Source organism: Cherax quadricarinatus, unplaced genomic scaffold (genome assembly GCF_038502225.1).
Source record: "Cherax quadricarinatus isolate ZL_2023a unplaced genomic scaffold, ASM3850222v1 Contig122, whole genome shotgun sequence".
In the NCBI taxonomy this organism is placed as follows: domain Eukaryota; kingdom Metazoa; phylum Arthropoda; class Malacostraca; order Decapoda; family Parastacidae; genus Cherax; species Cherax quadricarinatus.
The window spans coordinates 287,501-305,000 of NW_027195148.1; the positions used below are offsets into that span (position 1 = coordinate 287,501).

Sequence of the window (17,500 nt, forward strand, 5' to 3'; positions counted from 1 at the left end):
CGATTATGACTTCACCGGCTGGTTATATTATACCAGCTTAATTATTATACCACCTTGGTTATATTATACCAGCTTAATTATTATACCACCTTGGTTATATTATACCAGCTTAATTATTATACCACCTTGGTTATATTATACCAGCTTAATTATTATACCACCTTGGTTATATTATACCAGCTTAATTATTATACCACCTTGGTTATATTATACAAGCTTAATTATTATACCACCTTGGTTATATTATACAAGCTTAATTATTATACCAACTTAGTTATATTATACCAATTTAATTATTATACAACCTTAGTTATATTATACCAGCTTAATTATTATACCACCTTAGTTATATTATACCAGCTTAATTATTATACCAACTTAGTTATATTATACCAATTTAATTATTATACAACCTTAGTTATATTATACCAGCTTAATTATTATACCACCTTAGTTATATTATACCAGCTTAATTATTATACCAACTTAGTTATATTATACCAATTTAATTATTATACAACCTTAGTTATATTATACCAGCTTAATTATTATACCACCTTAGTTATATTATACCAGCTTAATTATTATACCACCTTAGCTATATTATACCAGCTTAATTATCATACCACCTTGGTTATATTATACCAGCTTAATTATTATACCACCTTGGTTATATTATACCACCTTGGTTATATTATACCAGCTTAATTATTATACCACCTTGGTTATATTATACCAGCTTAATTATTGTAACACCTTGGTTATATTATACCACCTTGATTATATTATACCAGCTTAATTATTATACCACCTTGGTTATATTATACCAGCTTAATTATTATACCACCTTGGTTATATTATACCAGCTTAATTATTATACCACCTTGGTTATATTATACCACGTTGATATATATATATATATATATATATATATATATATATATATATATATATATATATATATATATATATATATATATATATATATATATATATATATATATATATATATACCACCTTGGTTATATTATACTATCTTGGTTATATTAAAGCACCTTGGTTATATTATTCCACCTTGGTTATATTATAATAGCTTGGTTATATTATACCACCTTGGTTATATTATACCACTTTGGTTATATTATACCACCTTGGTTATATTATACCACCTTGGTTATATTATACCACTTTGGTTATATTATACCACCTTGGTTATATTATACCACCTTGGTTATATTATACCACCTTGGTTATATTATATCACCTTGGTGATATAATATGATATAACCAAGGTGGTATAATATAACCAAGGTGATATAATATATTATACCACCTTGGTTATATTATACCACCTTGGTTATATTAGTCTATCAAAATATGCTTCAATTTTATTTTGAAATACTTTAACATATGCTTAAATATGTTTCTATATATGGCTTCAAAAATGCTATATTTTATGTCTCAGAATCAGAATACATTTTTATCTCTGTCTCTGTCTCTGTCTCTGTCTCTGTCTCTGTCTCTCCGTCTCTCTCTGTTAAGAGATAATTGTTTCACACATAATATTCAGGACTAATGATGAGATGTTACTTAGCAAGGGTCATTAAGCTGGACATGACTATCGTCTCACAGGGAGATAATTTGGTCCAGGACTTAAGACTTTTGTCTCCCAGGAAGATGATTTGGTCCAGAGGACTTAAGACTTTTGTCTCCCAGGAAGATGATTTGGTCCAGAGGACTTAAGACTTTTGTCTCCCAGGAAGATGATTTGGTCCAGAGGACTTAAGACTTTTGTCTCCCAGGAAGATGACTTGGTCCAGAGGACTTAAGACTTTTGTCTCCCAGGAAGATGATTTGGTCCAGAGGACTTAAGACTTTTGTCTCCCAGGAAGATGATTTGGTCCAGAGGACTTAAGACTTTTGTCTCCCAGGAAGATGATTTGGTCCAGAGGACTTAAGACTTTTGTCTCCCAGGAAGATGATTTGGTCCAGAGGACTTAAGACTTTTGTCTCCCAGGAAGATGATTTGGTCCAGAGGACTTAAGACTTTTGTCTCCCAGGAAGATGATTTGGTCCAGAGGACTTAAGACTTTTGTCTCCCAGGAAGATGATTTGGTCCAGAGGACTTAAGACTTTTGTCTCCCAGGGAGATGATTTGGTCCAGAGGACTTAAGACTTTTGTCTCACAGGGAGATGATATGGTCTAGGACTTAAGACTTTTGTCTTCCAGGGAGATGATTTGGTCCAGGCCTTAAGACTTTTGTCTCTCAGGGAGATGGCGGGGTCCAGGACAGTAGTTTAATCTCTAGGACAGATGATGGGTCCTGGACAGTAGACATTTCCTCTCTCAGTGAGATGACGGGTACTGAACCGTAGAGTATTGTCTCTCAGGGAGATAACAAGTACAGAACCGAAAAGATTTATCTCTCAGGGGGAGATAAATCTTTCTCTTATTTCGTCAGCGTTTATCTGTGTGTGTGAGAGAGCATATTTGTACGTATTCCAGGCCACTGTGTACGTCCTGTATACACCCAGAAGATGATCTAAGTGGCTCACCTGATAACGTTCCTGAGTGACAAAGAGAGATCAGGAGACAAAGAAGTTTGAGGGGGAGACAAATTTGCATATATTAATTATGTAGATTTTGCGGAAATAGGGAAGGTCAACTCATTAAGGTGAAATTATATATATCTTGCCCTTAATAGACGCCCTTAGTGACGCTTATATTGGGGTTGTTATTAGCAGGTAATTTGTCATTTGATGTCCTACACACACACACACACACACACACACACACACACACACACACACACACACACACACACACACACACACACACACACACACACACACACACACACACACACACACACACACACACACACACACACACACACACACACACACACACACACACACACACCACACACACACACACACACACACACACACACACACACACACACACACACACACACACACACACACACACACACACACACACACACACACACACACACACACACACACACACACACACACACACACACACACACACACACACACACACACACACACAATACCTGGGAATTCAATCAGCTTCCATGACATAAAGACATATAGTTTAATCAATTCTAATACTGGTATTAATTAGAATTAGAGTACATCTTTCTCTCTTTTCTCAATATTCTTACTGAAAAAAAAAGAAATAAATTTTGCATAGGTATGATTGATGCATGGCAACGTGTATGATCATGTATGAGTATGTGTCTGTCTATCATTCTCTCTCGCAACACAGCCTTGCAAAACTTGCAACATTTGCAACACTCACACATTATCAACAGCGTTTAGCTCGTCTCATATTACAAAAATATTTGTAACCTGTGCTCAGGGCTGTATCCCAGCCGTGTGTCTCTGACGTATCCCAGCCGTGTGTCTCTGACGTATCCCAGCCGTGTGTCTCTGACGTATCCCAGCCGTGTGTCTCTGACGTATACCGGCGGTGTGTCTCTGACGTATCCCAGCCGTGTGTCTCTGACGTATACCAGCCGTGTGTCTCTGACGTATATCAGCCGTGTGTCTCTGACGTATCCCAGCCGTGTGTCTCTGACGTATCCCAGCCGTGTGTCTCTGACGTATCCCAGCCGTGTGTCTCTGACGTATCCCAGCCGTGTGTCTCTGACGTATCCCAGCCGTGTGTCTCTGACATATCCCAGCCGTGAGTCTCTGACGTATCCCAGCCGTGTGTCTCTGACATATCCCAGCCGTGTGTCTCTGACGTATCCCAGCCGTGTGTCTCTGACATATCCCAGCCGTGTGTCTCTAACGTATCCCAGCCGTGTGTCTCTGACATATCCCAGCCGTGTGTCTCTGACATATCCCAGCCGTGTGTCTCTGACGTATCCCAGCCGTGTGTCTCTGACGTATCCCAGCCGTGTGTCTCTGACGTATCCCAGCCGTGTGTCTCTGACATATCCCAGCCGTGTGTCTCTGACATATCCCAGCCGTGTGTCTCTGACGTATCCCAGCCGTGTGTCTCTGACGTATCCCAGCCGTGTGTCTCTGACGTATCCCAGCCGTGTGTCTCTGACGTATCCCAGCCGTGTGTCTCTGACGTATCCCAGCCTACACCTACACCTACACCTTCACCTACACCTTCATCTTCACCTACACCTTCACCTACACCTTCACCTACACGTTCACCTACAACTATACCTTCACCTACACATTCACCTACACCTACACCTTCACTTACACCTTCACCTACACCCTCCCCTACACCTGCACCTTCACCTACACCTTCACCTACACCTTCACCTACACCTTCACTTTCACCTTCGCCTACACCTTCACTTACACCTTCACCTACACCTTCACCTACACCTTCACTTACTCCTCCACCTGACCTTCACCAACACCTTCACCTACACCTTCACCTACACCCTCCCGTACACCTTCACCTACACCTTCACCTACACCTTCACCTACACCTTCACCTGCACCTTCACTTACACCGTCACTTACACCTTCACTTACACCTTCACCTTCACCTACAACTTCACCTACACCTTCACCTACACCCTCCCCTTCACCTTCATCTACACCTTCACCTACACCTTCACCGTCACTTACACCTTCACTTACACCTTCACCTACACCTTCACCTACACCTTCACCTACACCTTCACCTACACCGTCACTTACACCTTCACTTACACCTTCACCTACACCCTCCCCTACACGTTCACCTACACCTTCACCTACACCTTCACTTACACCTTCATCTATACCTTCACCTACACCTTCACCAACACCTTCACCTACACCGTCACATACACCCTCCCCTACACCTTCACCTACACCGTCATTTACACCTTCACTTACACCTCTACCTACACGTTCACCTACACCTTCACCTACAACCTCCCCTACACCTTCACCTTCACCTTCACCTACACCTTCACCTACACCGTCACTTACACCTTCACCTACACCTTCACTTACACCCTGCCCTACACCTTCACCTACACCTTCACCTACACCGTCACTACACCTTCACTTACACTTTCACCTACACCTTCAACTGCACGTTCACCTACACCTTCACTTCACCTTCACCTACACCTTCACCTACACCGTCACTTACACCTTCACCTACACCTTCACTTACACCTTCACCTACACCTTCACCTACACCGTCACTTACACCTTCACTTACACCTTCACCTACACCTTCACCTACACCTTCGCCTACACCTTCACCTACACCGTCACTTACACCTTCACCTACACCTTCACCTACACCCTCCCCTACACCTTCACCTACACATTCACCTACACCTTCACTTACGCCTTCACCTACACCTTCATCTACACCTTCATCTACACCGTCACTTACACCTTCACCTACACCTTCACCTACACCCTCCCCTACACCTTCACCTACACCTTCACCTACACCTTCACTTACACCTTCACCTACACCTTCACCTTCACCTTCACCTACACCTTCACCTACACCGTCACTTACACCTTCACCTACACCTTCACTTACACCCTGCCCTACACCTTCACTCTCACCTTCACTTACTTTTACACCTACACCTTCACCAACACCTTCACCTACACCTTCACCTACACCCTCCAGTACACCTTCACCTACACCTTCACCTACACCTTCACCTACACCTTCACCTACACCTTCACTTACACCGTCACTTACACCTTCACTTACACCTTCACCTACACCTTCACCTACACCTTCACCTACACCTTTACCTACACCCTCCCCTACACCTTCACCTACACCTTCACCTACACCTTCACCTACACCGTCACTTACACCTTCACTTACACCTTCACCTACACCTTCACCTACACCTTCACCTACACCTTCATCTACACCGTCACTTACACCTTCACTTACACCTTCACCTACACCCTTCCCTACACGTTCACCTACACCTTCACCTACACCTTCACTTACACCTTCATTTATACCTTCACCTACACCTTCACCAACACCTTCACCTACACCGTCACTTACACCTTCACCTACACCTTCACCTACACCCTCCCCTACACCTTCACCTACACCTTCACCTACACCGTCACTTACACCTTCACTTACACCTCTACCTACACCTTCACCTACACCTTCACCTACAACCTCCCCTACACCTTCACCTTCACCTACAACTTCACCTACACCGTCACTTACACCTTCACCTACACCTTCACTTACACCCTGCCCTACATCTTCACCTACACCTTCACCTACACCTTCACCTACACCTTCACTTACACCTTCACTTACACCTTCACCTACACCTTCACCTGCACCTTCACCTACACCTTCACTTACACCTTCACCTACACCTTCACCTACACCGTCACTTACACCTTCACTTACACCTTCACCTACACCTTCACCTACACCTTCACCTACACCTTCATCTACACCGTCACTTACACCTTCACCTACACCTTCACCTACACCTTCCCCTACACCTTCACCTACACCTCCACCTACACCTTCACTTACACCTTCACCTACACCTTCACTTACACCCTGCCCTACATCTTCACCTACACCTTCACCTACACCTTCACCTACACCTTCACTTACACCTTCACTTACACCTTCACCTACACCTTCACCTGCACCTTCACCTACACCTTCACTTACACCTTCACCTACACCTTCACCTACACCGTCACTTACACCTTCACCTACACCTTCACCTACACCTTCACCTACACCTTCACCTACACCTTCATCTACACCGTCACTTACACCTTCACCTACACCTTCACTTACACCTTCCCCTACACCTTCACCTACACCCTCCCCTACACCTTCACCTTCACCTTCACCTACACTTTCACCTACACCTTCACCTACTCCATCACCTACACCTTCACCTACTCCCTCCCCTACACCTTCACCTACTCCTTCACCTATACCTTCACCTACACCTTCACCTACACCCTCCCCTACACCTTCACCTACACCCTCCCCTACACCTTCACCTATATCTTCACCTTCACCTTCATCTACACCCTCACCTACACCTACTCCTTCACCTATACCTTCACCTACACCTTCACCTACACCCTCCCCTACACCTTCACCTATATCTTCACCTTCACCTTCATCTACACCCTCACCTACACCTACTCCTTCACCTATACCTTCACCTACACCTTCACCTACACCCTCCCCTACACCTTCACCTATATCTTCACCTACACCTTCATCTACACCCTCACCTACACCTACTCCTTCACCTACACCTTCACCTTCACCTTCATCTACACCCTCACCTACACCTACTCCTTCACCTACACCTTCACCTACTCCTTCACCTACACCCTCCCCTACACCTTCACCTACACCTTCACCTACACCTTCACCTACACCTTCACCTACACCTTCACCTACACCCTCCCCTACACCTTCACCTACACTCACAAACTTGTCCTGAATTCCATTTTCCTCACAGCAACGCCAGTAGTTCCGCATCCAATTTATTTTCCTATGAGCTATTTCTAAGTTGGTGTGGCTTGTCAGGTCGGAAGTGAATTTGCATATAGATATAGAACGTTATATAGTTGTTTAGAGTCACCTGTAAGCATATATGAGTTGTTTGTGTGTGTTTATGTGTTTGTGTGTGTGTGTGTGTGTGTGTGTGTATGTGTGTGTGTGTGTGTGTGTGTGTGTGTGTGTGTGTGTGTGTGTACTCACTTAACTGTGGTTGTAGGGGTCGAATCATACTTCCTGGCCGCGCCTCTTCACTGGTCGCTACTAGGTCACTCTCCCTGCTCCAATGGGCTTTATCGAACTTCCTCTTAAAGCTGTGTATGGATCCTGCCTCCCCTTCATTACTCTCCAGATTGCTCCACTTCCTAACAACTTTGTGACGAAAGAAATACTTCCTAACATCACTGTGACTCATCTGAGTTTTCAACATTCAGTTGTGACCCCTTGTTTCTGTGTCACATCTCTAGAACATCCTGTCTCTGTCCACCTTCTTAATTCCCCTTAGTATTTGTGTGTGTGTGTGTGTGTGTGTGTGTGTGTGTGTGTGTGTGTGTGTGTGTGTGTGTGTGTGTGTGTGTGTGTGTGCTTGTTTTCAAAGGATGTGAAGACATCCTTGCTTCCTCCTATCCATATCCCCGTCTCTCCTCCTCGTCCCCTCTTCTATCCAACCTCCCCCTACCATCCACATCCCCTACTATCCAACCCCTTCTTCGAACCCCTTTAAAACCTTCCGCCCCATACACTACTGCAACACAAACACCAGTTTCACCACTCCAAAGCCTCATAACAGGAGTGGACCAACGGTCCTGTTGACAAACCCACAGCGTGGAATTGAAGGTCTGGTCTACCTTGGAGGGAGAGCAGATTCGGGAATATATTCACGAAAATGAATATCCTTGAGGCCTATTCTGTTTTGCATACGTCAGGAGTATTGTGTCATATATTACGTAAGTATATATGCGGTTATGTGTCGAGATTCTCAGTCTATGATGGATGTCAAAACCTGTGTCGACACTGATCAAAGGATATAGTCTTCAGAAAGGACTCTTGTTTCCACTCTTAGCTCTATATTCGGGTTTATTAAACTGACTCTACCTAGCTCTGCTTGGCGCTCTTATGGACACTGTGTTTGATTGCTGTTGGAGAGTGTTCAGAAACTCTTGTTTTAAAGCGATTCATTTGTGGTTCAACTTGGTTCTTTTTACTCTCTGCCTCGCTGCAGACTCTCAGTCCACAAACTGATCTCTCAAGGTCAAAGCAAAGTCATATATCTCTCAGTTTTGGAGACGTCTCTCTCCTCCCAGTCTTCTCTCATATCAAAAAGGGTTATAATCATAACCATAATATTAAAGGGGTGGAGGAGTAAGCCAGCGGAAGGCCTCGGTCAGATGACCAAAAGCTCCAGCTGTGGGTCATCATATGACTAAGACCCGCGCCAGGAAACACTTGTTCTGTTTCCTGACAAATCTTACCTAACCAAACCTTTCTTCTCGCGGTCTGCAAAATCAAGTTATTTCTTTTATCTCTCTGTATCACGATCCTTCCCTCAGTCTGTGAATCACGATCCTTCCCTCAGTCTGTGAATCACGATCCTTCCCTCAGTCTGTGAATCACGATCCTTCCCTCAGTCTGTGAATCACGATCCTTCCCTCAGTCTGTGAATCACGATCCTTCCCTCAGTCTGTGAATCACGATCCTTCCCTCAGTCTGTGAATCACGATCCTTCCCTCAGTCTGTGAATCACGATCCTTCCCTCAGTCTGTGAATCACGATCCTTCCCTCAGCCTGTGAATCACGATCCTTCCCTCAGTGTGAATCACGATCGTGTATCACGATCCTTCCCTCAGTCTGTGAATCACGATCCTTCCCTCAGTCACTGTATCACGATCCTTCCCTCAGTCTGTGAATCACGATCCTTCCCTCAGTCTGTGAATCACGATCCTTCCCTCAGTCACTGAATCACGATCCTTCCCTCAGTCACTGAATCATGATCCTTCCCTCAGTCTGTGAATCACGATCCTTCCCTCAGTCTGTGAATCACGATCCTTCCCTCAGCCTGTGAATCACGATCCTATCCTCAGTCTGTGAATCACGATCCTTCCCTCAGCCTGTGAATCACGATCCTTCCTTCACTCTCTCTTACCTTGAGTAATCGATAGGCTTGAAACCTGAGGAGTTATTCATGTACGTTTACCGATTGGTTGTTGGTTACTTTTTATTGATTTGTGGTATGTGTTAGTTGGTTGGTTGGTTTAAAGCCTATCTACTACACGATGGTCATTAAGGCTGTATGTCACCTGTTCACCACCAGTCAAGAATACTTTAATACCTAAAATACTGATTAAACTCAGTGTAAGTACACTGAGAAACATACACCTTTCAGTGTATATACACTGAGAAACATACACCTTTCAGTGTATATACACTGAGAGACATACACCCCTCAATGTATATATCCTGTTAGCAGAATTTTGAGAGAATCGTCAGAGAGTATTGTTTGATGTGAGAAGCAAGTCTGGTATAAAGGGTGTACGTAGAGCCAAGCTCTATACGGCGGCGACGTTTCGCTCTTGATGAAGCTCTATTACAGAGCTAAATGTAGCCTGAAAGGAGTTTTCGCTCTGCAAGGTGGTGTGTGTTCTGCCACACACAGTTGGTGGTGTTGTGGCCAAGTGTTGCCTGGTGATAGTGTCAACACTGATCTTCTTAATGCCCTTGTTATCTTCTCTACCACCATCACTACCACCATCACTACCACCATCACCACCACTACTAACACCACTACCACCAATAACACCCCTACCATCACCTCTTCCATTACCACCACCTCTGCCACCAACACTACCACCATTACTAACACCACTACTAACACCATTACTAACACCACTACTAACACCATTACTAACACCACTACTACCACTAATAACACTACCACTAACACCACTACTAACACCACTACCACTACTACTAACACCACTACCACCACTAATAGCACCACTACTAACACCACTACCATCACCACTAATACCACCACTACCACCACTACTAACAGTTATTACTAACACATCTACCACCATACTCTACTACCACCACTACTAACACCGCTACTATCACTACTAACACCTCTACCACCATATTACCACCACTACTAAAATCATTACCACCATCATCACCATCATTATTATCATTTATGATGTACAACATACGTAATGATGGAATAATAGAAGTTAATTTAAAATGGGATTGGAAGACGCGAAAAGGCCATTTTTAAAGGGACAATAAGAGCATGTAAATACATCCACGTATAATGCTCGATAAATGGCCATAGATGCTCAGCTCGGTAAGTGGCCGTTCATACCTAGCAACGCTCGATAAGTGGCCCTTGACGCATTTCAATGCTCGTTTCAGTTCTCGATAAATGGTCTCTAATGCCTGATAATGCTCGACAAGTGGCCTTCGAGGCCCTTAAATGCTCGACAAGGGGACTTCGTGGCCTTTAAATGCTCGATAAGGGACTTGAAGGACCTTAAATGCTCAATAAGTGCCTTCAAAGTTTAAATGCTCGAGAAGTGGCCTTCCAAGCCATTAAATGCTCGATAAATGGCTCTCAAGTCATTTTAGTTCTTACTATACCACGGGCGGGATTGAACCCGCGGTCAGAGAGTCTCAAAACTCTCTGACCGCGGGTTCAATCCCGCCCGTGGTATGGTTTGTTTGCAATCGTGTCATCACGATTTCGCGAGTCATTTTAGTGCTTGTTAAATGGCCCTCGATGAGTCTCAACGCTCGATAAGTGGCCCTTGATGCGTTTCAATGCTCAATAAGTGGCCCTCGATGCCCTTCAGCGCTCGATAAGTGGCCCCTCGAAGCCTCGCAATGCTCAACGAGTGGTTCTCCTTTCAATGCTCGATAAATGGCCCCCCGATCCCTTCCAATGCTCAATAAGTGGCTCTCGACGCCCTACCAATGCTTGATAAGCGGCCCCCCGATGCCTTTCGATGCTCGATAAGTGGCCCCTCACGCTTTCAATGGCTCGATAAGTGGCCCCAGCATCCCTGATAGATGCTAAACACCGCTGGGCTCCGAGATAAAAACTTTTCTGTTATTAGAAATAAATAAAGAGCTGATAACTACTACGTTTTACATTATTAAGCTGATCTGTGAAAGATATTATCATCATACTTGAATTTTGTGTTAATTAAGTTTAATAGAGTCAGGAGAGAGATTAATTATAATTGTTTTACAGTTCAAATAATTTAAGTGAAGATCTTAGCTTGCAAATTAAATTTTCCCTCATTGAGATATTAGTGAATATAATAATAATAATAATAATAATAATAATAATAATAATAATAATAATAACAATTACAATAGTAATTATAATAGTACTATTAACAATAATAACAGTAATAATAATAATAATAATAATAATAATAATAATAATAATAATAATAATAATAATATAATTATTATAAAATACCACCACCAAAACTTCTCTTCTCTTCTACGTTAAACTGAGAGATAAGAGAAGATCTCTCCTGAAAGAGTTATCTCTGTCTCTGTCTCTCTCTCTGTCTCTCTGTCTCTCTGTCTCTCTCTGTCTGTCTGTCTGTCTGTCTCTCTCTCTCTCTCTCTCTCTCTCTCTCTCTCTCTCTCTCTCTGTATGTCTGTCTGTCTCTCTCTCTCTCTGTCTCTCTGTCTCTCTCTCTCTCTCTCTCTCTCTCTCTCTCTCTCTCTCTCTCTCTCTCTCTCTCTCTCTCATTCCCTCTCTCTTCAATCAGTGTAATTGAAGCTTTACGCAGCTTTACCACTAAGCTGGTAGCAAGACTCCCACGATCAAGCTGGAAGTTGTGTAGGATGACCTGTAGGATGGTCTGTAGGATGGTCTGTAGGATGGTCTGTAGGATGCTCTGTAGTATGGTCTGTAGGATGGTCTGTAGGATGCTATGTAGTATGGTCTGTAGGATGGTCTGTAGGATGCTCTGTAGTATGGTCTGTAGGATGGTCTGTAGGATGCTCTGTAGTATGGTCTGTAGGATGGTCTGTAGGATGCTATGTAGTATGGTCTGTAGGATGGTCTGTAGGATGCTCTGTAGTATGGTCTGTAGGATGGTCTGTAGGATGCTATGTAGTATGGTCTGTAGGATGGTCTGTAGGATGCTCTGTAGTATGGTCTGTAGGATGGTCTGTAGGATGCTATGTAGTATGGTCTGTAGGATGCTCTGTAGTATGGTCTGTAGGATGCTCTGTAGTATGGTCTGTAGGATGGTCTGTAGGATGCTATGTAGTATGGTCTGTGGGATGGTCTGTAGGATGCTCTGTAGTATGGTCTGTAGGATGCTCTGTAGGATACTCTGTAGGATGCTCTGTAAGATGCTCTGTAGGATGCTCTGTAGTATGGTCTGTAGGATGGTCTGTAGGATGCTCTGTAGTATGGTCTGTAGGATGGTCTGTAGGATGCTATGTAGTATGGTCTGTAGGATGCTCTGTAGTATGGTCTGTAGGATGCTCTGTAGTATGGTCTGTAGGATGGTCTGTAGGATGCTATGTAGAATGGTCTGTAGGATGGTCTGTAGGATGCTCTGTAGTATGGTCTGTAGGATGCTCTGTAGGATACTCTGTAGGATGCTCTGTAAGATGCTCTGTAGGATGCTCTGTAGGATGCTCTGAAGGATGCTCTGCAGTATGGTCTGTAGGATCGTCTGTAGGATGATCTGTAGGATGGCCTGTAGGATGGTCTGCAGGATACTCTGTAGGATGGTCTGTAGGATGGTCTGTAGGATGGTCTCTAGGATGGTCTCTAGGATGGTCTCTAGGATGGTCTCTAGGATGGTCTCTAGGATGGTCTCTAGGATGGTCTCTAGGATGGTCTCTAGGATGGTCTCTAGGATGGTCTGTAGTGGGTCTGTAGGATGGTCAGTAAGATGATCTGTAGGATGATCTGTAGTGGGTCTGTAGGATGGTCTGTAGGATGTTCTGTAGGATTTTCTGTAGGATGGTCTGTAGAATGATCTGTAGGATGGTCTGTAGGATGGTCTGTAGGATGATCTGTAGGATGTTCTGTAGGATGGTCTGTAGGATGATCTGTAGGATGATCTGTAGGATGGTCTAGAGGATGATCTGTAGGATGGTCTGTAGGATGATCTTCAGGATGGCTTGTAGGATGGTCTGTAGCATGGTCTTTAGGACGAACTGCAGTATAGACTGTAGGATGGACTGCTTTACAGTCTGCAGGATGGACTTGAGTATGAACTGTAGGATGAACTGTAGTATAGACAGTAGGATGGATCGCAGTATAGACTGTAGGATGGACTGTAGTATAGACTGCAGGATGGACTGTAGTATAGACTGCAGGATGGACTGTAGTATAGACTGCAGGATGGACTGTAATATAGACTGCAGGATGGACTGTAGTATAGACTGCAGGATGGACTGTAGTATAGACTGCAGGATGGACTGTAGTATAGACTGCAGGATGGACTGTAGTATAGACTGCAGGATGGACTGTAGTATAGACTGCAGGATGGACTGTAGTATAGACTGCAGGATGGACTGTAGTATAGACTGCAGGATGGACTGTAGTATAGACTGCAGGATGGACTGTAGTATAGACTGCAGGATGGACTGTAGTATAGACTGCAGGATGAACTGTAGTATAGACTGCAGGATGGACTGTAGTATAGACTGCAGGATGGACTGTAGTATAGACTGCAGGATGGACTGTAGTATAGACTGTAGGATGAACTGTAGTATAGACTGTAGGATCAACTGTAGTATAGATTGTAGGATGAACTGTAGTATAGACTGCAGGATGGACTGTAGTATACCACACATCTCCCTCCCTGGCACTCTCTTCTCCTCCATCCTCATCCTAACTCCACAGTGCCTCTCTCTTGAGAGTTATAATGTAACTTTTCAGATTACCTCAAAAGGTGGATTACGTTCCCAGACATCTCTCTCTCTCTCTCTCTCTCTCTCTCTCTCTCTCTCTCTCTCTCTCTCTCTCTCTCTCTCTAACTTTACCACTTGCAGAGAATTTAGAGACACGAGTAGAGAAGATACTTGTGGCTCTGTTATCTATGTATCTATGTATCTATCTATATATATATATATATATATATATATATATATATATATATATATATATATATATATATATATATATATATATATATATATATATATATATATATATCAGAGAACACAGTACTTTACCCACACAGCCAGACTCCTCGAGTCACTCCAGTTCCTGGGATGAAGAGCTTTCTCCCGGGTCAGTTTTTTCATGGAAGTCTAAATGAAAAATTCCACATAGAGTGATGCAAATATTTTTGTGACCCAAGAATTTTAATTCCATGTAAAAAAAAAGAAGTAAAAATGGCCAGTGCAAAATTTAATGACATTTTGTACTCTTGTGAAGCCTTTGTAGTACAGTGGCACTCTGGCCTCTAGTACAGTGGCACTCTGGCCTCTAGTACAGTGGCACTCTGGCCTCTAGTACAGTGGCACTCTGCCCTCTAGTACAGTGGCACTCTGGCCTCTAGTACAGTGGCACTCTGGCCTCTAGTACAGTGGCACTCTGGCCTCTAGTACAGTGGCACTCTGGCCTCTAGTACAGTGGCACTCTGGCCTCTAGTACAGTGGCACTCTGGCCTCTAGTACAGTGGCACTCTGCCCTCTAGTACAGTGGCACTCTGCCCTCTAGTACAGTGGCACTCTGCCCTCTAGTACAGTGGCACTCTGCCCTCTAGTACAGTGGCACTCTGGCCTCTAGTACAGTGGCACTCTGCCCTCTAGTACAGTGGCACTCTGCCCTCTAGTACAGTGGCACTCTGGCCTCTAGTACAGTGGCACTCTGGCCTCTAGTACAGTGGCACTCTGGCCTCTAGTACAGTGCCACTCTGGCCTCTAGTACAGTGGCACTCTGGCCTCTAGTACAGTGGCACTCTGGCCTCTAGTACAGTGCCACTCTGGCCTCTAGTATAGTGGCACTCTGGCCTCTAGTACAGTGGCACTCTGGCCTCTAGTACAGTGGCACTCTGCCCTCTAGTACAGTGGCACTCTGGCCTCTAGTACAGTGGCACTCTGGCCTCTAGTACAGTGGCACTCTGGCCTCTAGTACAGTGCCACTCTGGCCTCTAGTACAGTGCCACTCTGGCCTCTAGTACAGTGCCACTCTGGCCTCTAGTACAGTGCCACTCTGGCCTCTAGTACAGTGCCACTCTGGCCTCTAGTACAGTGGCACTCTGCCCTCTAGTACAGTGGCACTCTGCCCTCTAGTACAGTGGCACTCTGGCCATTTTCCTAGGAGAGAAAGACTGACTCTTAGGAGAACATAACCTGGCTTTCTCTCTAGACCCTTTTTCCTTGGTCAATTGAGAGGTTATCTCGAAGTGATCAGCTAGAGAAGCAGAGGCCAACACATCTGCAGTCTGGTGTTCGATAACAAAGGAGTGTACATCGCCCGTCAGAGAGTTCTGAAATTCTTCTTGCAAGATCAACTGCATCAGACGCTCCATAGTATCACACCCCGATGACCTCAACCATCGCTCTAGAGCTACCTTCTTTTGCCGGGCAAATTCTACCCAGGTTTGGCCGGGCAGTCTTCGTAGAGAGCGGAAGGTGCGCTGATAACTTACAGGAAGTAAGTCATACTCCTTTAAAATGATCTTCTTAACTGCCTCGTAATCTGCATATTTATCATACGGGAGAGCTGCAGTACATGATTGAGCCTTACCCTTAAGTGTGGTGTGAAGTAAGGTAGCCCAATGTTCACGAGGCCATCTCATCCCTCGTGCCTGATTCTCAAATGTGTCGAAGTAAGTGTCCAAGTCTGTTTCACAAAATCTGGGCACTAATGAGGCAGCCCTGTGCAGGTCAAAGGTCAAGGTTTGAGTAGCAGACGACTTACTCTTTTCTTCCTCTTTTTGCCTCTCGAATCTGATGTTTTCCCTCTCGAACTCTTCTTTATACAGCAGGCGCTGGGATTCCAGTTGCTCTGTTTGCAACTTTATAAGATGTTCCAGACGTTGAAAGTGTTCGAGTGTGAGAGGAGTCAAAGGTACTGGAGGAGTGGGAGGAGTGTGTCCCTCTAGGCGAAGCTTGGGACGAGCTCCACCTCCGGTCGCCCCCACATGACCAGGGCTAGCTAATGGGCTCTCATTACACGAATCAGGTGCTACGTTGTCCCGAGACATAGCCTCTGCTCCTAAAGTGAGGCCTTCAAATGAAGCCACCAAATGAGCTACTCCTAGGGACAAAGATTCCTCCGAGGGTGTCTTGCCATGCGAGTCCAACCTCGGGACAGTGTCAGAGGGCTAAGAAAACAGTATGTTCTGTATTATAGAACGGACAGCACTCGCTATATAACGATTGTTATATGAAACTCCTAAATATCTAGCAACTTGCCAGCATTGTTGTAGTGGTAAAGTCTTCAGCATATCTGGAGTCAGGTCCTTCACCAACTGTGATATGTCACGATCCATGGTCAAGAAGTTCAAAGATCCCAGACAGGCCCCCACTTGTTACGGTTCGAATCTTAACCTTTAGCCAGGTTAGTGCACTCCGTAACAACACACTTCATAGAATGAGAGGATATGGTTCCAAACTTAGAAATGTAAGGCACAAATAATAGTTACTCAGTCTTTTCTAGTTTCGTTTTATTTAAACGTTTAAATACTTTAGATATTCATAAATATCTATTAAATATCACTGTCAGAAACTTTCCTTCACACAAGAAAATTCTTAAATAGAATGTACATGATAGACCCCCTCTGGAGACTGTCAATATGGTCACTACACTTGATAATGATCAGAGGAATATTACTGCTTCCTCAATAGTAACATTACTTGTGTGTAAGTACATATATTGAGAATTAACACTTTCACTGAGTAACTCCCTGGCATAAGGAATATATCACAAAGTTCTAAGCTTGACACTGGTCGTCACATCGTAAC

The 17,500-nt window shown here is 44.0% G+C and overlaps 1 protein-coding gene across 1 annotated transcript in view; it reads left to right on the forward strand.

Moving 5' to 3' along the window:
- The window catches only part of LOC138851212 (cell surface glycoprotein 1-like), a 30,433-nt gene extending 19,390 nt beyond the window's left edge, over window positions 1-11,043 (forward strand). Inside the window, exons 2-5 of the mRNA XM_070080061.1 lie at window positions 3,741-4,283; window positions 5,112-5,521; window positions 5,648-6,846; window positions 10,952-11,043. Coding sequence (XP_069936162.1) covers window positions 3,741-4,283; window positions 5,112-5,521; window positions 5,648-6,846; window positions 10,952-11,043 — 2,244 coding nt within the window. The remainder of the gene's footprint in view (window positions 1-3,740; window positions 4,284-5,111; window positions 5,522-5,647; window positions 6,847-10,951) is intronic.
- Window positions 11,044-17,500: the final 6,457 nt, after the last annotated feature.